Source organism: Salvelinus fontinalis, chromosome 27 (genome assembly GCF_029448725.1).
Source record: "Salvelinus fontinalis isolate EN_2023a chromosome 27, ASM2944872v1, whole genome shotgun sequence".
Taxonomy (NCBI): Eukaryota; Metazoa; Chordata; class Actinopteri; order Salmoniformes; family Salmonidae; genus Salvelinus; species Salvelinus fontinalis.
In genome coordinates, this window is record NC_074691.1 from 31,193,829 (window position 1) to 31,216,462 (window position 22,634).

The 22,634-nt window shown below is 44.0% G+C and overlaps 1 protein-coding gene across 1 annotated transcript in view; it reads left to right on the forward strand.

Moving 5' to 3' along the window:
- LOC129825457 (sodium/potassium/calcium exchanger 4-like) overlaps positions 1-14,669 on the forward strand; it is a 52,577-nt gene extending 37,908 nt beyond the window's left edge. Inside the window, exons 10-17 of the mRNA XM_055885568.1 lie at positions 2,489-2,586; positions 5,192-5,361; positions 5,829-5,973; positions 6,481-6,647; positions 6,760-6,874; positions 7,081-7,193; positions 8,334-8,399; positions 11,302-14,669. Of these exons, the coding sequence (XP_055741543.1) occupies positions 2,489-2,586; positions 5,192-5,361; positions 5,829-5,973; positions 6,481-6,647; positions 6,760-6,874; positions 7,081-7,193; positions 8,334-8,399; positions 11,302-11,451 (1,024 nt within the window). The 3' untranslated portion in view covers positions 11,452-14,669. The remainder of the gene's footprint in view (positions 1-2,488; positions 2,587-5,191; positions 5,362-5,828; positions 5,974-6,480; positions 6,648-6,759; positions 6,875-7,080; positions 7,194-8,333; positions 8,400-11,301) is intronic.
- The last annotated feature ends 7,965 nt before the right edge of the window (positions 14,670-22,634 follow it).

Genomic DNA, 22,634 nt, shown 5'->3' on the forward strand with positions numbered 1-22,634 from the left:
AGTGACTAGTGATCCATTTATTCAAGTGGCCAGTGATTGGGTCTCAAAGTAGGCAGCAGCCTCTGAGTTAGTGATTGCTGTTTAGCAGTCTGATGGCCTTGAGATAGAAGCTGTATTTCAGTCTCTCGGTCCCAGCTTTGCTGCCCGTGTACTGACCTCAAATTATGGATGGTAGTGGTGTGAACAGGCAGTGGCTCGGGTGGTTGAGGTCCTTCATGATCTTTTTGGCCTTCCTGTGACATCGGGTGCTGTAGGTGTCATGGAGGGCAGGTAGTTGGCCCCCGGTGATGCGTTGTGTAGACCGCACCGCCCTTTGGAAAGCCTTGTGGTAGAGAGCGGTGCAGTTGCCGTACCAGGCGTTGATACAGCCCGACAGAATGCTCTCGATTGTGCAGCTTTGGAAGTTTGTGAGCGTTTTGGGTGACGAGACAAATTTCTTCAGCCTCCTGAGGTTGACGAGGCGCTGTTGCGCCTTCACCACACTGTTTGTGTGGGTGGACCATTTCAGTTTGTCGGTGACGTGTACGCCGTGGAACTTGGACCGTTATTCCTCCTCCGCCAAACTTTACAGTCGGCACTATGCATACGGGTAGGTAGCGTTCTCCTGGCATCCGCCAAACCCAGATTCGCCCATCGAACTGCTAGATGGTGACGTGTGATTCATCATTCCAGTGTACGCGTTTCCACTGCTCCAGAGTCCAATGGCGACAAGCTTTAAACCACTACAGTCGACACTTGGAATTGGGCATGGGGATCTTAAACTTGTGTGCGACTGCTCTGACATGGAAACCCATTTCATTAATCTCCCGACGAACAGGTCTTGTGCTGACGTTGCTTCCAGAGGTAGTTTGGAACTCTGTAGTGAGTGTTGCAACCGAGGACAGATGCTTTTTACATGCTGTGCTCTTCAGCACTCGGCGGTCCTGTTCTGTGAGCTTGTGTGGCCTACCACCTTGTGGCTGAGACGTTGTTCATCTTGGACGTTTCCACTTCACTACAGCACTTACCGTTAACTGGTGCAGCTCTAGCAGGGCAGCATTTTGACTGGTTGGAGAGATGGCATCCTATAACGGTGCCACGTTAAGTCACTGAGCTCTTCAGTACGGACCATTCTACTGCCAATGTTTGTCTATGGAGATTGCATGGCGGTGTGCTCGATTTTATACACCTGTCAGTAACGGGTGTGGCTGAAATAGCCAAATTCACTCCTTTTGAAGGGGTGTGCACATACTTTGGGCCTTTTATTGTATGTGCACCGCGTCATTGCTCTCTCTCTCTCTGCTGTGTGTTCATCTTGCTAGCTATCACTCAAATGGCGAGGGGGTGAAGATTATTGGTTAGAACTTGAATTGCTAGGGGGCTGGCCTACATGGGGGAAAATGTAGGGAAAATGGTGAAGCACAGCTTCCAGAAAACACCCTAGGCATTTGGTGGCTAATTGAGGTAAGACCGTAATTCTGGTGATATATTGTACATGTGAAGCAACACAAACAATGGCGCACACACACACACAATATAACATACGCACTATACATACACATGGATTTAGTACTGTAGATATGTGGTGAAGTAGGGGCCTGAGGGAACACAGTGTGTTGTGAATATTTTAAAATTGTATAAACTGCCTTAATTTTGCTGGACCCCAGGAAGAGTAGCTGCTGCTTTGGCAGGAACTAATGGGGATCCATAATAAATACGAACTACACATTGACACATCCACCCCAAAGTGAGAGGTCTACATTTTCCGTAACATCTCTTTTAAGATGTTGTATATATTTCTAAGAAATGTACAAAGACTGAATGCAAAAATATTGAATTTGAGTCCCCCCTTGATTTTCTGGGGGATGGGAGTTTGTCTGTCTGTTTCTGCCTTGGTTCATCCAGGTCACTTCTGCTGCCAGTAATCTGTCTCAGCCCCAGCCTGCTCACTCCCAGCCCAGCCATAAGACTTTAATCCTCCCTCTGCAGTGGCTAAAGAGCACCAGACTTAACTGGATATCACTTGTCTCCTGTCTAGTTAGGAGGAAAGGACTTCTCAGACTGCCCTTCTATGACCCATTATGAAAGCCACTCGGAAAATAGCCTACTCACTGACTATTACTGACTATTTCAGACCATTCTGTCCACAGGGGTGGCTGTATATACTATCATTAGAAGTGTGCATACATAGGATGTCAAATATATAACATGGTTTCACATTCCCCAGAAGTTGCAGGACTGAGTTTGCCACAGTTATTGTAAATATGACCAGTTGTAACAATTTTGCTGCAGTTTACTGTATACACAGGGACAGTTTACAGGATCTAGATTAAACCTATTAATCCTAGTCCTAAAATGTATTTTTTTTTCAATGGAGAGTTAAATCCATTTATGAATCTGTGTCCAGCAAACTAGTCCCTAGAGTTCACAGCACTGCATACAATTCAGTTATTGGCTGTTGATGAACAAGGGAGCCATTGACCAGTGTCCCTCTCCCCTCTTCTCCCAGGTTTAACCAGAGCTTGCAGAAGTTGTTCACGGGGAAAGGGGGTAAAGATAAGAACCAGGCCAACGGTAACGCGGCAGCCAGCAGCGAGATGGAGGACGGTAATACAGCTTGTTATGGGGCTGATGACCCCATTACATATACTCAGCACAGCAGCAGGTAAGGCTGACCAGACAGGCTGTAGTACACACCAAGGCTTCTCGAAGACATATTCTCCACTGGTCTTCTTTGAAATTCCCAAAATTGACTAATGGTGTTTTTTTGAGGGAATGGTGTTTTTTTGAGGGAATGGTGTTTTTTTGAGGGAATGGTGTTTTTTTGAGGGAATGGTGTTTTTTTGAGGGAATGGTGGTTTTTTGAGGGAATGGTGGTTTTTTGAGGGAATGGTGGTTTTTTGAGGGAATGGTGGTTTTTTGAGGGAATGGTGGTTTTTTGAGGGAATGGTGTTTTTTTTGAGGGAATGGCTGTTTGGTTCAATTGCGTTGGTCTTGGTTGGGTTGTGGAAGTGAAGTTGGAATATGGACTTCTGGAAGTTGGGTAGGAATTCCTCTGTCAGTATGGTGAATGTGTTGCAGTGCTACAGTCTCCATTCTACTACGCTGACTAACACTGGATAAGAGGTACCCTTCTGCTCAACCACAGTGCTCTCTTTCTCTCACTGCCTCTCTCTCTCAGCCTAGCCACCTTATCTTTGGTATTAATGTCATAAGCGGCTTGTAACTTGTGTAGATGCGACCCATATCTTCAGCTTTCTTTCCACTGTCAAAGCGCCTGTCTGTTTAGCCTTACTAAAACCTTCTGTTGCTTATTGTGTGTAGTGACTGTTTCTGCATGCCAGAATGCAGTTTTTCTCTGCAGTATGTTGCTCTGCTTGTCTCTTGACGTTTCAGCCCACTGACTTATGGTACTAAATATCCAAATATAGGGAATGTTTGTCAGCTTTGTTTACTTAATGTATGCATATCAATTTGTATAATTAATTAACTCTTGATAATTGAACATAGAACACATATTAAACCCTGCATCCAGGCATTATACTAGGAGTATGTTTAAAACACAAGTGAAAACTTTTTGCGAAAAGGTGTTTTTACATCTTTAAAATAATTGTCCAGTGTTTCCAGATTTCTATTAGATATGACATATATTTAGTTACAGTATGAGTGAAAAAAAGTTTTCCTTCCAAAAACACAAGTTAAAAAGAATATTTTCTGTGTTGGAATGGTGTTTTCCATTAGCACCGTCCGCTAATCATTTTCACCCGGCTACTTTTTCCACTTCATATTAACTAAGCTATGTTTTTCATTTAAAAGTTTAAATTCGCTAGTCCATCAAGCCCCTCTCCCTCTAGAATGACTGATATGCATCTTCTAGCGATCTTTTGATAGGATAGGTGCACGTCAGTCACTAAGCAAGCGATGACAGGGAAACGCAGTCTGCTGTCTGTCTCGACTCCCAGTACAATTTGTGTGCACTGTGGTTGGTTGCAGTCAAATTTCTTTACACAGAGGAGGGAGAGGGCCTGATGCTCGTGCATTTCTGCATCCTATGTAATGTAAGTGCCAACGATGAGTCAATCAACTTAGCCTAATTGTTTTAATGCACATTATTTTCTTTCACGTAGCCAACCACGTGGAGTCGTGGCACATAGGCTATTTACTGTGCGTTGATTGACAACTGAATAGCAAGTGTTGACTAGCTTTATTTATAATACATTTTTTTATTCGGCAAATAATTATCTGATACACAACCAAAACAAATAGCCAATGCATTCAACAAGTTTGTAGAGTCAAAGGCTTGACGTAATCATTGCATGCTATGAATATGGGACGAAATACTAAACCTTTGACTACTTTAATATACATGTGTGAATTTGTCCCAATACTTTTGCTGCAATTTCTGAACGGCGCACCCGATTTATCGATTAAAATACCCTTAAATTAAAGCTGACAGCCTGCCGTTGAACCTCTGTCACTGTCCCAATACTTTTGGAGCTCACTGTATATTGTATAGGGCTCCAACTAATGATCATTAATTAATTTAGGCTATGTCAAATCTGACAGATATAATACTTCACTGATATCCATCTTTTTTTAATTTAAAATGTGTTTTTTTCGAAATGTGGGCAATTTACTTAATTTTTCTGTTTTAATAAAATGCATAATTTGAAGAACAAACATTGTGGCAATACATATTTTGCAGTAAAACTGTAAAGACTTTAATCTCATGAGAAGACAAGTTACATGTTAAATGGTTAAATGTTCTCTTAGAAAATAGTCCTGCTCATATTGGCCTAGATTTAGATGACATTCAAACAACTAACAATACACTGAATACATACATGTTCAAATGACAACATGTAAAGTCATGTCTTTCTACAAGAGTCCACCAAAAGAGAGCTCCTTAGGCCAAAAAGGACTAAGGGATTGACCTTATCACCTGAGGTATCTTTGTTTGAGATACAAGTTTGAGGAGTAATGAAGTGTTTTGTTCTCCAATTTATGTTCTGGCCACATACGAGTACAGGATGAGTCAACAACAACGTTTGGGTACGAGTTAACAGAATAATACCTTTTTTAAAGTGAGATTTTCACTGGATACTTCAGTGGATTTTGGGTGTTTTTTTGCTAGCATGTTTGTGTGTTAGCGTCTGTGTGTGTGTGTGTGTGCATGTCAGTTAGAAGGACTAACGTGTCTGTCCATCTCCAGTTAAGCCCAGTAAGGCTTACAGTCGTGGCTCTGTGGTCATGGTCGATGAGATTATGCACGCCAGCCCTCCCAAGTTACGCTTCCCAGAGGCCGGCCTCCGCGTCATGGTCACCAGCCATTTTGGACCAAAGACCCGGCTGCGCATGGCCAGTCGCCTCATCATCACTGAGGTATGGATAGAAAGGGATGCAACTACACGATGAGAGATGAGGAGCAGATTGTTTCCATGTTAAAAAATGCAATGGTCTCAGATGTAGATTTTATATTGTTCATTAGACACCAAACAGAAAGAATCTGACGGAAACAGCGGGGGTCTACTTGGGGTGTTTTCACTAGTCGCAGACCGTAGCAAAACGTTTGGTCTGTTGCAAGAAGTGTTGCGCTTTGTAACGCAAACTGTTTACTCCAAAGGGAATGTTTTTCAACAAAAAATGTAGGTTCTATTGGTCTAATTCAGGTAGGTCCCTCCCTGTTTCGTTCTGTTTCCATTTGGTTCCTAGAGTAAACGGTAAACTGTTTCAGTTGAAAAACGTTTCGCAACAGGCCAAAAGTTTGTCTGCGAGTAATGAATTCACCCCTGGATGTTTTCGGATGTGTACCGTAATGAACAGCTCCCTGTTTTGCCTCGTCCTGACAGCGTCAGAAGCTGGTCCAGGGTGCCAACGGGGTGGAGACCCAGGTTCTGGAGGGGAAGGTGGACATTGAGAATGGCAACGTGCCTGAAGACAAACCAGCAGAGGAGGAGCAGGAGAATGAAACCATCTCCCCCTTTCATATCCCTGGTGTGTATTAGCGTGATGTTTATCCAGACAGAGTTTAACATGACTGTTGATAGGAAATGTTTTGTCGTCAAGACAAGATTGGTGCCATTTGCTTCCACTTCAGTCGACGTGTTGCCATTACCCAAATTATCCAGTGACTTTATCATATCATGACAAACTCTAATGATCTCTGACAGACTTATGTGCATGGCAAACACTGCCAAGTTTGTGTATGAAACAAACTTGTTTCAGCTGTCAAGTGCTTAATGATTCAAGTAGCTGATGAGTTAAATTCGTTTTGTGGGCTGGAACAAATACCTTCAGACCTCTGTGGATCTCCAGGACCAGAACAATGTTCTAGAATGTTCTAGAGTAGGAGGTTCATCTAGGGAGTTGTCACCACTGTGCTTCTGCATGCTTTTCTAGACTCTTAGCCCCCTGGTTTACTGTAAAGATATATATATATTAAAAAAAAGGGCTTTATAAATACATACATTTGATTGGTTATCTGGCGCTGCTGTTCTGCAGATGGCATCGGCAGCAAGTGCAAGTGGCTGATCTCGTGGCCCCTGCTGCTCGTCCTGTTCTTCACCATCCCCAACTGTGCCAAGCCTCGCTGGGAGAAGTTCTTCATGGTCTCCTTCTTCCTTTCTACCGTCTGGATCGCTGTCTTCTCCTACTTCATGGTCTGGATGGTGAGTCTCAGGGTAGAGGGTGTGTGTGTGTGGGGGGGTGGGGGGGCTAGGGGTGTTTGTCTGTCGTTCTGGTCAATTATCGGTCGTAACGTGTGTGGGGGGTGGGTCACAGGTCACCATCATCGGCTACACCCTTGGCATCCCAGATGTCATTATGGGCATCACCTTCCTGGCAGCGGGCACCAGCGTTCCAGACTGCATCGCCAGTCTCATTGTTGCTCGGCAAGGTACAGCTCTAGTTTCTGTCATCTCCCTGAACTGTTTGATAGGTCATCTAGTCATTGGCTTTTTTTCATTGGGTGGGGGGGGGGGGGGGGGGGGGCTCTTCGGACTGTACCATCTTTAGCGATACTCTTTAAGGCTTTTCCAAGTCAATTCTGGAGGTTGTTTTTATGTAAATGCTTATATTTGAACGACAGCTATTTGTGTTTAGGATTGGGTGACATGGCAGTGTCCAACACCATCGGCAGTAATGTGTTTGATATCCTGGTTGGGCTGGGCGTTCCCTGGGCACTGCAGACCATGGCGGTCAGCTACGGCTCTGAGGTAAGAACAGCTATAGGGAACGGAGTAGGGTGAGGTTGCCCCCGGACACTGATCTTGGATCAGTTTAGCTTTTTAGTTAGGATAGGGGGAGTGGAAGCTGATACCTTCACCCTGGAGCATAGGGAACAGAGCCCACTGCTGAGAGACGTACAACTTTAGCTCAATATGCACTGTAAATATTTGTAGTTTAGTAGTCATCTTTCTGGAAGTGAATACACTCAAATGAATTCAAGTGTTCATCACTTGAATAGGGGAATAAAACATTTTTAAGGACAAAGTAGCGTTGTGTTTCAGTGCTGTGTGAGTCCTTGACCTTATTGTCGTTCCAGCTCTCTCCCACCTGTCTACTAGGAGTGCATCTCAATAGTATAACACTTTCTCTGCTCATCATGGCCGGAGGAAGCCACTTAAGACTATAGAGATGCGTCCCTTGAGTTAACTAATACTGGAGCCGTGTATTTACAGAGGTTGACTCATACTGGAGCCGTGTATTTACAGAGGTTGACTCATACTGGAGCCGTGTATTTACAGAGGTTGACTCATACTGGAGCCGTGTATTTACAGAGGTTGACTCATACTGGAGCCGTGTATTTACAGAGGTTGACTCATACTGGAGCCGTGTATTTACAGAGGTTGACTCATACTGGAGCCGTGTATTTACAGAGGTTGACTCATACTGGAGCCGTGTATTTACAGAGGTTGACTCATACTGGAGCCGTGTATTTACAGAGGTTGACTCATACTGGAGCCGTGTATTTACAGAGGTTGACTCATACTGGAGCCGTGTATTTACAGAGGTTGACTCATACTGGAGCCGTGTATTTACAGAGGTTGACTCATACTGGAGCCGTGTATTTACAGAGGTTGACTCATACTGGAGCCGTGTATTTACAGAGGTTGACTCATACTGGAGCCGTGTATTTACAGAGGTTGACTCATACTGGAGCCGTGTATTTACAGAGGTTGACTCATACTGGAGCCGTGTATTTACAGAGGTTGACTCATACTGGAGCCGTGTATTTACAGAGGTTGACTCATACTGGAGCCGTGTATTTACAGAGGTTGACTCGTACCGGAGCCGTGTATTCCCCATGTAATGTCTAACTAACGTCTAACGTGCACTCTGCCTTCCCCCTCTAGGTCATGATCAACAGTCGAGGACTGGTCTACTCTGTGGTGTTGCTTCTGGGATCTGTGGCTTTGACGGTGAGCAGATACCCTCTGTTGTAGTGCATGATGCTTGTAATGCCAGGATAGTGGGTTCCATTCCCGGGACCACCCATACGTAAAAAATGTATGCACGCATTACTAAGTCACTTGGATAAAAGTGTCTGCCAAATGGCATATATTATACATGTATTGTAGTCTCTATACACAGTATGACTGGTCAGTAGTGTAATATCTATGACTGCTGCTGACCAATCTGCTAATGTATTTATTAGGCTGTGGCCAGATTGTGTTTCCTAAAATTACAAATTCTGCCTGTGGGTTTTTCATTGGAGTCATCCGTTGGCTGATGTACAAGGGAGAAGATTGTCCAACGACAAACGTGTCTTTTATCATAATGCAACTCAGACAGTTGATGAAAGCATATACTATTTGCATGTGTTTATGTGTCTCCGATTGGCCGTAGTTTTATGCCGCCAGATTTGACTGGTTCTCTTTTCCGGATACGAATAATACTGCAAGGCTTCTATGTAAACCTGTGTGTTTGAAAAAAGTGGTATAAGCTGAATTGCTGAATTAATGGAAAGGATCGTTAGATGAATTTGCTATTAAGGTACCCAACATGCTTTCTGTTGCACTGTAGTAGTTTGTTTTAAAGGGACCGTGTGCAGTTAAAAACATAGGTGCTGTATCTTAAATCACAGCTAATGGGAATATGTAATTGCTTACACATGAAATTTGAGGGAATCATTTATAAATGTTAATATGCACTAATTAGATTTGACATTGTGCATAATATTGTGATTTATCGACCCCGAACTTGATGTGAACGTGTGTGTGATTTCTTTTTGTTTTTTTTATCAATAAATGAAACCAGCTTATTTTACTGAACTTTATTCATTTGGGTTATTATAAACTGCATTTACAAGTCATTTCTTAAAAATGTAAGTAGTAAATGTAAGTAGTAAATGCGACCAGTATGTCGCAGTAGGTCGCAGTTGTAAATGAGAACTTGCCCAGCTGGTTAAAAAAAAAGCTAAATAAAAATGATGGTATAAATTAAATGTGAACATTTATGTCTCATTCTTAACTGTTGGACTGTGTGGAAGAGACAGATTAACCAAATGTTCTCAGTCATTTCTTGCATAAGACCAGTCGGGTGTCCAGGGGTATGATGTACGACTGTGTTACCCTCTGCAGAGTGACTATATATAGGATGGACTGTGTTCCCCTCTGCAGAGTGACTATATATAGGATGGACTGTGTTACCCTCTGCAGAGTGACTATATATAGGATGGACTGTGTTACCCTCTGCAGAGTGACTATATATAGGATGGACTGTGTTCCCCTCTGCAGAGTGACTATATATAGGATGGACTGTTACCCTCTGCAGAGTGACTATATATAGGATGGACTGTGTTACCCTCTGCAGAGTGACTATATATAGGATGGACTGTGTTACCCTCTGCAGAGTGACTATATATAGGATTGACTGTGTTCCCCTCTGCAGAGTGACTATATATAGGATGTACTGTGTTCCCCTCTGCAGAGTGACTATATATAGGATGGACTGTGTTACCCTCTGCAGAGTGACTATATATAGGATGTACTGTGTTCCCCTCTGCAGAGTGACTATATATAGGATGTACTGTGTTCCCCTCTGCAGAGTGACTATATATAGGATTGACTGTGTTACCCTCTGCAGAGTGACTATATATAGGATGGACTGTGTTCCCCTCTGCAGAGTGACTATATATAGGATGGACTGTGTTCCCCTCTGCAGAGTGACTATATATAGGATGGACTGTGTTCCCCTCTGCAGAGTGACTATATATAGGATGGACTGTGTTACCCTCTGCAGAGTGACTATATATAGGATGGACTGTGTTACCCTCTGCAGAGTGACTATATATAGGATGTACTGTGTTCCCCTCTGCAGAGTGACTATATATAGGATGTACTGTGTTCCCCTCTGCAGAGTGACTATATATAGGATTGACTGTGTTACCCTCTGCAGAGTGACTATATATAGGATGGACTGTGTTCCCCTCTGCAGAGTGACTATATATAGGATGGACTGTGTTACCCTCTGCAGAGTGACTATATATAGGATGGACTGTGTTACCCTCTGCAGAGTGACTATATATAGGATGGACTGTGTTACCCTCTGCAGAGTGACTATATATAGGATTGACTGTGTTACCCTCTGCAGAGTGACTATATATAGGATGTACTGTGTTCCCCTCTGCAGAGTGACTATATATAGGATTGACTGTGTTACCCTCTGCAGAGTGACTATATATAGGATGGACTGTGTTCCCCTCTGCAGAGTGACTATATATAGGATGGACTGTGTTACCCTCTGCAGAGTGACTATATATAGGATGGACTGTGTTACCCTCTGCAGAGTGACTATATATAGGATTGACTGTGTTCCCCTCTGCAGAGTGACTATATATAGGATGGACTGTGTTACCCTCTGCAGAGTGACTATATATAGGATTGACTGTGTTCCCCTCTGCAGAGTGACTATATATAGGATGGACTGTGTTACCCTCTGCAGAGTGACTATATATAGGATGGACTGTGTTACCCTCTGCAGAGTGACTATATATAGGATTGACTGTTACCCTCTGCAGAGTGACTATATATAGGATGGACTGTGTTACCCTCTGCAGAGTGACTATATATAGGATGGACTGTGTTACCCTCTGCAGAGTGACTATATATAGGATGGACTGTGTTACCCTCTGCAGAGTGACTATATATAGGATGGACTGTGTTCCCCTCTGCAGAGTGACTATATATAGGATGGACTGTTACCCTCTGCAGAGTGACTATATATAGGATGGACTGTTACCCTCTGCAGAGTGACTATATATAGGATTGACTGTGTTCCCCTCTGCAGAGTGACAACATATGTGTGTGTTCCCCTCTGCAGGTGGGGGGGATCCACGTGAACCACTGGAAGTTGGATCTGAAGCTGGGTATCTACACGCTGGTCCTCTACGCTGTTTTCCTGTGTTTCTCCATCATGATCGAGTACAACGTCTTCACCTTCGTCAACCTGCCCATGTGCATGGAGGAGTAGCTGGACCACGCCCACCTCTGACCTAGGAAGCTCCACTCCCTCAACCCCTAACGGCAACCAATCACAATCAACGTTCCCCATCCTCCACCACGTTACTAAACCTGGTTACCTGGTTATCTCCTGTCTGACTGGTCACCTGTCATTGTCATAACTGACCTGTTGACCTCTTGATCTGATCCTGGTCTTGAAATCTTTTCTTTCCCTGTGCTTGGACTCACTTTCCCATGAGGCTTTGTTCTGACGAGTGGACAGAGGCATTTAACAAACTGGACCCATTTTCAGACTAGTCCATTTTCCATTCTCCCATCCACACTATCTGTTGTCTTACTGGGCTTTCCTTAGCATTCCCCCACAGGCTCTAGAATCAACCCTACAGTAGTCTGCCTCTCACAAACAACCCACACATACCTCCGTCCAGGTTAGGGTTAGTCCTAACCCTCAATATTGACCCTCACCCCTTCTCCTACTCTTCCCCCATCCAAACTTCTCCTCTTCTCATCCCCACCACACCGATCCACCCAAAGACCCTATGGAGAATACACAACCTCTCCCCCGAATCCTGCTTGTACCCTCAACCTTTGGAGGAGGAATTCTCCTCCTTCTCTTTCAGACCTGGACCCCTCTGACATAGTCCGAACTTTGACTTTTTCCAGATTGCTACGTCCCACCCCTCTGCAGCAGACACTCATCTTTCACTCCTCTATCTACTCTTTAACTTTTCTCTTCTCTCGATCACCTCTTAAGACATTTTGTCAGAAAGGCTTTGTGTCTGAGAATACCAGAAGACTTTCATGTTAATTTGTCAGGAAGCTTTGTCTGAGACTACCAGAAGAGTATTATGTATATTTGTCAGGAAGCTTTGCGTCAGAGAATACCAGAAGAGTATCAAATATATTTGTCAGGAAGCTTTGCGTCTGAGACTACCAGAAGAGTATCATGTATATTTGTCAGGAAGCTTGTCTGAGACTACCAGAAGAGTATCATGTATATTTGTCAGGAAGGCTTTGTGTCTGAGAATACCAGAAGAGTATCATGTATATTTGTCAGGAAGCTTTGCGTCGGAGAATACCAGAAGAGTATCATGTATATTTGTCAGGAAGCTTTGTCTGAGACTACCAGAAGAGTTTCATGTATATTTGTCAGGAAGCTTTGTCTGAGACTACCAGAAGAGTTTCATGTATATTTGTCAGGAAGCTTGTCTGAGACTACCAAAAGAGTTTCAGAAAGCTTTGTCTGAGAATACCAGAAGAGTATCATGTATATTTGTCAGGAAGCTTTGTCTGAGACTACCAGAAGAGTTTCATGTATATTTGTCAGGAAGCTTTGTCTGAGACTACCAAAAGAGTTTCAGAAAGCTTTGTCTGAGAATACCAGAAGAGTATCATGTATATTTGTCAGGAAGCTTTGTCTGAGACTACCAGAAGAGTTTCATGTATATTTGTCAGGAAGCTTTGTCTGAGACTACCAGAAGAGTATCATGTATATTTGTCAGGAAGCTTGTCTGAGAATACCAGAAGAGTTTCATGTATATTTGCAGCACAATTGAAAACTTGTGAACATGTATTTTTTTCTTGTTTTTGTATCGTATTTTTGTTTTTTAGAGTTTAAAAATGACTAGTATGAAATACCTTTGAGAGCTTGTTTCAATCATAAAGGACATTGCCTGTTTCACAGTAATGAATTAGCACACAGAGAAAATGCATTTATTGTAAGGACATTTGGCTCCCCCTCAAAGGGTGGAGCCTGGCTCATGGCGGCAACTCCAAAATCCGTGGTGCTGAAATTTCAGCTGTTTTTTTTCTTCTTGTTCTGAGACGATATCTCACACACCCCCTCAGACTGCACAACACTAAAGAGAAAAAACACCTGCTCCAGAGTTGGGAGATATATCTTTTGGACGGTGTCCATATTGGGACGTCTTTGGACAGTAGCATGGTGAAATGTGTATAGTATTACAGATAGGAATCGGTCTGTTCTCCTGTCTGCTCTACCCCCTTTGACCACCAGGGGGCAATGCCCCCTCACTCTGATCTATCTGCATGGCAGGGGTCTCAAGCAACCACAGCCGTTTGGTTATCAGGGAATATCTGGAGCCTCCGCAGATCCAGTAGTGGGCGACATAGGTGTTCTCTCTCTGAATTACATGTAGATATTGCACTTTAAAACAAGCAAAGCTGTCGTCTCTCTTTCTGAATCAACTAGTGCTTCCTGTGGGGGGGGGGGGGGGGGGTGTACTGTACTGTGTGTTTGTGTAAGAGAATGACGAGTGTGTGGGGGGGGTGTACTGTACTGTGTGTTTGTGTGAGAATGACGAGGGTGTGTGGGGGGGGGGGTGTACTGTGTGTTTGTGTGAGAATAAAGAGGGTGTGGGCTGACTTGACGAGCCCAGGTTGGTCTCACCGCCTCCCCCTTCCCTAAAGACTTGAACTTCCAACATCGTGAGCACATACCCATTTCTGTCTGCAGTGCAATGCATGTTGGGACAATTAAATGCAGGCTCCTCCATGGCAGACCCCCCCCCCCCCCCCCCCCCCCCAGCACCCACTTTATAAATAAATGGCAGCTACAGGCTACTGCAATCTAAGACATTTGACATCATGCAAAAACACCTGCAGGAACTTAGTCTACAATAAGCTGAGAGACTTGCATTGATAGGGGAGTGTTAAAGATGAGGACTTATCTTTCCCTTTTTTGTGTTGGCAGCAGGTACTTGTATATGCAATCTCAACGTAATGCGTGTTGGACTCTGGAGGAACTCCATTGGCGTTGCCATAACGTTAGTGGAACATTTGAGCTCACTGGTCTGAATGACCTGCTAAAGGACCGAGCCAGAGGACATGGAGGAAAGGTTCTGGAACGGGAGATTCTGTGTGTGCTGGGGAGTCCGACCCTCTGGTACAAGGGCATTACTCAATCACCAACTCTACCTGAGGAGCGGCGGGGAAAGACTCCTGCTGGGAAACACTCCTGCTGGGAAACACCCACCCCAGGCTGGCTACAGATGGTTTAGTCCAGAATCCTCTGAACTTTCTGGAAGTTTTCCTTCTCCATGAAAGAACTTTGTGAGATGAGTTCTCCCCTCTGTGTGAAGGACCTGAGGAGCAGACATTTTAGTAGCAGGACCCCTAAACTGATACTCTGGGGGGGGTAGACTCGCTGTGTTCTTTTGAAAGAGAGTGACCACACAGGTCCTCAAGACTCTACTGCCCCCCCCCCCCCCCCCCTTATCTCCTCATCACACCCCTATGCTCTCTCTGATCCCCCCCACCCTTCTCGACCATCAGCTTATAGCAGTGACCCCCACTGCTCTGTATATACCCCAGTGGGTCTTTTCCCCATAGAAGAATGAGTATTCTCTGCTAGTGCCATTCTGATTCTCATCGTTGTCTTCTTCCTAACGATCACTGCATTCTCAATCTTTTCACTGGTTCTTATTAACTGTACATACATAGATATTTTTTGAACATATGATGCTCGCTTTTTGGGTCAAGAGTATACCTGATTTCCTTTGTACATTTCTCTTTGTCTTGGTTTTGAGCGGTGGGTTTGGGTCTGTGTACAACACCTGTGTGGTCATGTCTTTGGTCCAATCCCCAATGGACCCCTAGACCATAAACCCTAGGTACTTGTGGAGAGCTGAGAGGGTTTGACAGCTGTCAGTCATATGCTTTGCTCGGAAGTTTCACCATATTGTGTTAATACCAGTCAAATCCACTCAGATCTCCACTAGTGTACAGTGTCTAAGGGTTGCTTTAAATTGGGCCCTCGGTGCCAGGTCCTGAGAGTGACAATGGGTGTATTCATTAGTTAGACCGCTGCAAAATGTTTTGAAACTGAAACTGTTTACTTTAAACTGAAAATGTTTTGCAACGAAAACGAGAGTTTCGATTGGACAAATTCAGGTAGGTCCCTCCCTGTTTGGTTCCTAGAGTAAATGGTTTCTGTTAAAGAAATGTTTTGCAACAGTCAAAACGTTTTGTAAAGGTCTGCACCTAATGAATACTCCTCAGCACAGCAGGTCACACTGCTCTTACTGCTTGACTATCCTAATTCATCTAACACCCACACACACCACTGTGTAATCATTCTCTGGGCAATCTGCCGCATAACTTTATCACTTTTTAAAAAGTAGAGTTCAGATGCCATAAATGTCATAGCTCTGCATCGAAAATACAGATTGTATGAAAACCATGTTGTACAAAATAAAAGTGCACATATCTACACACACACACACACACACACACACACACACACACACACACACACACACACACTCCCCCCATGGCAAAAATGACCATAAACCTAATTTATAATCTAGTAGTGTGATTTTAATTTTTTACTTTTCCTGAGTGTGTGTGTTATAAAGACTGTATTGCTAAGTTTACTAAACTATAGTTAAATCATCTCTTTATAGCACACTTTGTTGAAGAAAAGTTAATTGTCAAACTAACAGATTATAGAGGGTTACTGAATTTTTTTTGCACTCAGCAACAATTTGTTTGCACTGTGAAAATGTTGCCCCCACACACACACACACACACACACACACGTATGTTCAATAACTATGACTTCTCAACACTGGAGTGGAGCTGTATGTAATTCTATTGAATGAATGAAACGACCTGATGCACTGTGAGCTCAATGTGATGTGGGAGTCATTTGTCAACCAATAAAAATGAGACATAAAACATCATGATAATATATTTAATGTAAAGTTAGTTAATATGAAACATCATCAAAAACATCTGTATAACTTATATGAATGTATTGTCTCGCTATACTGGACATATCCAACCGATGCATTTTACTGTAAAGCAATAACGTGAAAAAATTAAATGGCAAAAAGAATTTCTGTACATTTGTCTGTCTTTGAATACCCAATTTATTTTAAAGTCACTTATTAAATGTAGCAATTTAGTATGGATTTTGATAAGTGCTTTGACTTGAATTTCTCAGCTGTAGTGTGTGTCTACATACATGGGCATTAATATGGAGTTGGTCCCCCCCTTTCCTGCTATAACAGCCTCTACTCATCTCATTTCCACTAGATGTTGTAACACTGATGCAGGGACTTGCTTCCATTCAGCCAAAAGAGCATTAGTGAGGTCAGGCACTGATGTTGGGTGATTAGGCTTGGCTCGCAGTCTGCGTTCCAAAGGTGTTCGATGGGGTTGAAGTCAGGGCTCTGTGCAGGCCAGTCAAGTTCTTCCACACAGATCTCAACAAACCATTTCTGTATGGACCTCGCTTTGTGCACGAGGACATTATCATGCTGAAACAGGAAAGGTCCTCCCCCAAACTGTTGCCACAAAGTTTGAAGCACAGAATCGTCTAGAATGTCATTGTATGCTGTAGCTTTAAGATTTCACTAGAACTAAGGGAGCTAGCCCGAACCATGAAAAACAGCCACAGACCATTATTCCTCCTCCAAACTTTACAGTTGACTCTATGCATTTGGGCAGGTAGCATTCTCCTGGCATACGCCAAACCCACATTTGTGATTTTATGCTTGGCCTACCACTTCGTAGCTGAGTGGTTGTTGCTCCGAGATGTTTCCACTTCACAATAACAGAAATTACAGTTGACCAGGGCAGGTCTAGCAGGCAAGACATTTGTAGAAACTAGTATTTGATCGCAGCATACTTAGTTTTCACTGAATACATATCAGCAGCCAGAAACCGTTTCAGACTTCATGTGAACTGCTACAGTTCTTGGGTTCACCCAGCGACGAGGTTTACAGTCCACTCCAGAAGGAAGCACTTGAGGCACAGTCATTTCAGACCTAGTGGTCTGCTGGTGTCTAACTGAAGACAGTCATGTCCAGAAGAAAGCACTCGAGGCACAGTCATTTCAGACCTAGTGGTCTGCTGGTGTCTAACTGAAGACAGTCATGTCCAGAAGAAAGCACTCGAGGCACAGTCATTTCAGACCTAGTGGTCTGCTGGTGTCTAACTGAAGACAGTCATGTCCAGAAGAAAGCACTCGAGGCACAGTCATTTCAGACCTAGTGGTCTGCTGGTGTCTAACTGAAGACAGTCATGTCCAGAAGGAAGCGCTGGAGGAACTTCTGTCCAGAAATGAAGCGTGAGCATCATGTAAGAGCTGCCTGACCATCACTGCCTTCCATTGATTTACACTAACCTAATTGAAACTTCTTTAGCTTTGGCAGACTATTTGTTTCATTTAAAGAGAGAGTTAACCTGAATTACAAAATGAGACTGCTTAAAGGGTAAGGAAACCAGTATGTAATTGTGTAATATGGGTGGACTATCCCTTTAAGTGAATCTCTAATGCCAAACGCATAGCTCCTTTTCCATCCCAACTGCCTTTCCATTTCAATGTTAACTTTGTTAAATCTAATCTATTTCTTCAAGATGGGTGACCATGTCCTGTTCCATCCATGCGCATCACGTCAGGGATCTGACTATCTGGATGTAGCAGCATGTATGGCCCCATGTAGCCGGTGATGTGTCTTCCTCTAATGAGACAGCCTCTTGGCTATCATTTTACTGTTAACAAGCTTTTCTCACTCTCTTTCTCTCTCTTCTGTCCCCTCTTCTCTCTACTGTGATCTTGTGCTCTGAACATCCTCTTCTTCTCCATGGCCCCTAACAAGCGTTCTGTTTGGACTGCTTTATCTCATGAATATCTCACTCTCTGCTCTCTCTCTGTCTCCCATTTGTCTCCTGTCCAGATCCTGAGAGAATGGTCTTGACTGTTTAGAAGGTTGGCCTATATAGATCTAGCAATCCAACTGCTCTTCTGGAGAAAAAATGTTGTTCTTCCAGCCATCTCTGTGGTAGTATTTTGGGGACATTTTGTTTTTGTGTTTGTTATTTTTGACATGGTCCTGCTGTTTCTGCAAATTGCTCTGCTCAAAGTGATGGATGGTGGGCATACTGGGCTGCTGTTGCCTGTTGTAGTTTCTCTGAGGCACTCAAAGTACACTACGTACAAAATGTCAACGTTACCTAATTCCTTGGTTTTACCTTGTGATGATGTCACCAATATAAAGGGAACGTGTCACAACCTCCAGGTATCTGTTTAACAAAATGAAATATACATCAATATATTTAGATTTTATTTTTTATTCTGAAAGCATGTCCTTTGAATCTTTCCTCAAACCTGATGTTTCTTTTATAAAGGACACCTTATGTTAGATATATTTATGGTTTTATATAAATCTGAAGCTCAATACATATTCGTCCAGAACAGATTGTAAATGCCAAACCAAAAAAGGATTTTACAGAACAGACTTTGAACTATTATTTACTGATGTTCAAATAAAGTGTTCCTCCAATATCTTACTGAGTATTCTGAAAATTACTTTTTCTGGCTAGTGTTGGGCCAGTAACTGAAAGGTCACTGGTTCGAATCCCTCAGCTGACTAGGTAAGAAATGTTGATGAGCCCTTGAGCAAGGTACTTAACCCCAATTGCTCCTTTGAGTCGCTCTGGATAAGAGTGTCTGCTAAATAACTCAAATGGAAATGTCTCTGGGTCTGAATTTGCCTGATGACTCGTATTGAATTTAATTCCCCTGCTTTATCTATTGGTACATACATAGTCAGACTGCCATCCTAGAAGTCTTTTCTGCCGATCCATTCAGTCAGACTGCCATCCTAGAAGTCTTTTCTGCCGATCTATTCAGTCAGACTGCCATCCTAGAAGTCTTTTCTGCCGATCTATTCAGTCAGACTGCCATCCTAGAAGTCTTTTCTGCCGATCTATTCAGTCAGACTGCCATCCTAGAAGTCTTTTCTGCCGATCCATTCAGTCAGACTGCCATCCTAGAAGTCTTTTCTGCCCATCCATTCAGTCAGACTGCCATCCTAGAAGTCTTTTCTGCCGATCCATTCAGTCAGACTGCCATCCTAGAAGTCCTTTTCTGCCGATCCATTCAGTCAGACTGCCATCCTAGAAGTCTTTTCTGCCGATCCATTCAGTCAGACTGCCATCCTAGAAGTCTTTTCTGCCGATCCATTCAGTCAGACTGCCATCCTAGAAGTCTTTTCTGCCGATCCATTCAGTCAGACTGCCATCCTAGAAGTCTTTTCTGCCGATCCATTCAGCCAGACTGCCATCCTAGAAGTCTTTTCTGCCGATCCATTCAGTCAGACTGCCATCCTAGAAGTCTTTTCTGCCGATCCATTCAGTCAGACTGCCATCCTAGAAGTCTTTTCTGCCGATCCATTCAGTCAGACTGCCATCCTAGAAGTCCTTTTCTGCCGATCCATTCAGTCAGACTGCCATCCTAGAAGTCCTTTTCTGCCGATCTATTCAGTCAGACTGCCATCCTAGAAGTCTTTTCTGCCGATCCATTCAGTCAGACTGCCATCCTAGAAGTCTTTTCTGCCGATCCATTCAGTCAGACTGCCATCCTAGAAGTCCTTTTCTGCCGATCTATTCAGTCAGACTGCCATCCTAGAAGTCCTTTTCTGCCGATCCATTCAGTCAGACTGCCATCCTAGAAGTCTTTTCTGCCGATCCATTCAGTCAGACTGCCATCCTAGAAGTCCTTTTCTGCCGATCTATTCAGTCAGACTGCCATCCTAGAAGTCCTTTTCTGCCGATCTATTCAGTCAGACTGCCATCCTAGAAGTCCTTTTCTGCCGATCAATTCAGTCAGACTGCCATCCTAGAAGTCCTTTTCTGCCGATCCATTCAGTCAGACTGCCATCCTAGAAGTCCTTTTCTGCCGATCCATTCAGTCAGACTGCCATCCTAGAAGTCTTTTCTGCCGATCCATTCAGTCAGACTGCCATCCTAGAAGTCTTTTCTGCCGATCCATTCAGTCAGACTGCCATCCTAGAAGTCCTTTTCTGCCGATCCATTCAGTCAGACTGCCATCCTAGAAGTCCTTTTCTGCCGATCCATTCAGTCAGACTGCCATCCTAGAAGTCCTTTTCTGCCGATCCATTCAGTCAGACTGCCATCCTAGAAGTCCTTTTCTGCCGATCCATTCAGTCAGACTGCCATCCTAGAAGTCCTTTTCTGCCGATCCATTCAGTCAGACTGCCATCCTAGAAGTCCTTTTCTGCCGATCTATTCAGTCAGACTGCCATCCTAGAAGTCCTTTTCTGCTGATCCATTCAGTCAGACTGCCATCCTAGAAGTCCTTTTCTGCCGATCCATTCAGTCAGACTGCCATCCTAGAAGTCTTTTCTGCCGATCCATTCAGTCAGACTGCCATCCTAGAAGTCCTTTTCTGCCGATCCATTCAGTCAGACTGCCATCCTAGAAGTCCTTTTCTGCCGATCCATTCAGTCAGACTGCCATCCTAGAAGTCCTTTTCTGCCGATCCATTCAGTCAGACTGCCATCCTAGAAGTCCTTTTCTGCCGATCCATTCAGTCAGACTGACATCCTAGAAGTCCTTTTCTGCCGATCCATTCAGTCAGACTGCCATCCTAGAAGTCCTTTTCTGCCGATCTATTCAGTCAGACTGCCATCCTAGAAGTCCTTTTCTGCCGATCCATTCAGTCAGACTGCCATCCTAGAAGTCTTTTCTGCCGATCCATTCAGTCAGACTGCCATCCTAGAAGTCTTTTTCTGCCGATCCATTCAGTCAGACTGCCATCCTAGAAGTCCTTTTCTGCCGATCTATTCAGTCAGACTGCCATCCTAGAAGTCCTTTTCTGCTGATCCATTCAGTCAGACTGCCATCCTAGAAGTCCTTTTCTGCCGATCCATTCAGTCAGACTGCCATCCTAGAAGTCCTTTTCTGCCGATCTATTCAGTCAGACTGCCATCCTAGAAGTCCTTTTCTGCCGATCCATTCAGTCAGACTGCCATCCTAGAAGTCCTTTTCTGCCGATCTATTCAGTCAGACTGCCATCCTAGAAGTCCTTTTCTGCCGATCCATTCAGTCAGACTGCCATCCTAGAAGTCTTTTCTGCCGATCCATTCAGTCAGACTGCCATCCTAGAAGTCCTTTTCTGCCGATCTATTCAGTCAGACTGCCATCCTAGAAGTCCTTTTCTGCCGATCCATTCAGTCAGACTGCCATCCTAGAAGTCTTTTCTGCTGATCCATTCAGTCAGACTGCCATCCTAGAAGTCTTTTTCTGCCGATCCATTCAGTCAGACTGCCATCCTAGAAGTCCTTTTCTGCCGATCCATTCAGTCAGACTGCCATCCTAGAAGTCCTTTTCTGCCGATCTATTCAGTCAGACTGCCATCCTAGAAGTCCTTTTCTGCCGATCCATTCAGTCAGACTGCCATCCTAGAAGTCTTTTCTGCCGATCTATTCAGTCAGACTGCCATCCTAGAAGTCCTTTTCTGCCGATCTATTCAGTCAGACTGCCATCCTAGAAGTCCTTTTCTGCCGATCTATTCAGTCAGACTGCCATCCTAGAAGTCTTTTCTGCCGATCCATTCAGTCAGACTGCCATCCTAGAAGTCTTTTCTGCCGATCCATTCAGTCAGACTGCCATCCTAGAAGTCCTTTTCTGCCGATCTATTCAGTCAGACTGCCATCCTAGAAGTCCTTTTCTGCCGATCCATTCAGTCAGACTGCCATCCTAGAAGTCTTTTCTGCCGATCCATTCAGTCAGACTGCCATCCTAGAAGTCCTTTTCTGCCGATCTATTCAGTCAGACTGCCATCCTAGAAGTCCTTTTCTGCTGATCTATTCAGTCAGACTGCCATCCTAGAAGTCCTTTTCTGCCGATCCATTCAGTCAGACTGCCATCCTAGAAGTCCTTTTCTGCCGATCCATTCAGTCAGACTGCCATCCTAGAAGTCCTTTTCTGCCGATCTATTCAGTCAGACTGCCATCCTAGAAGTCTTTTCTGCCGATCCATTCAGTCAGACTGCCATCCTAGAAGTCTTTTCTGCCGATCCATTCAGTCAGACTGCCATCCTAGAAGTCCTTTTCTGCCGATCCATTCAGTCAGACTGCCATCCTAGAAGTCCTTTTCTGCCGATCCATTCAGTCAGACTGCCATCCTAGAAGTCCTTTTCTGCCGATCCATTCAGTCAGACTGCCATCCTAGAAGTCCTTTTCTGCCGATCCATTCAGTCAGACTGCCATCCTAGAAGTCCTTTTCTGCCGATCCATTCAGTCAGACTGCCATCCTAGAAGTCCTTTTCTGCCGATCTATTCAGTCAGACTGCCATCCTAGAAGTCCTTTTCTGCTGATCCATTCAGTCAGACTGCCATCCTAGAAGTCCTTTTCTGCCGA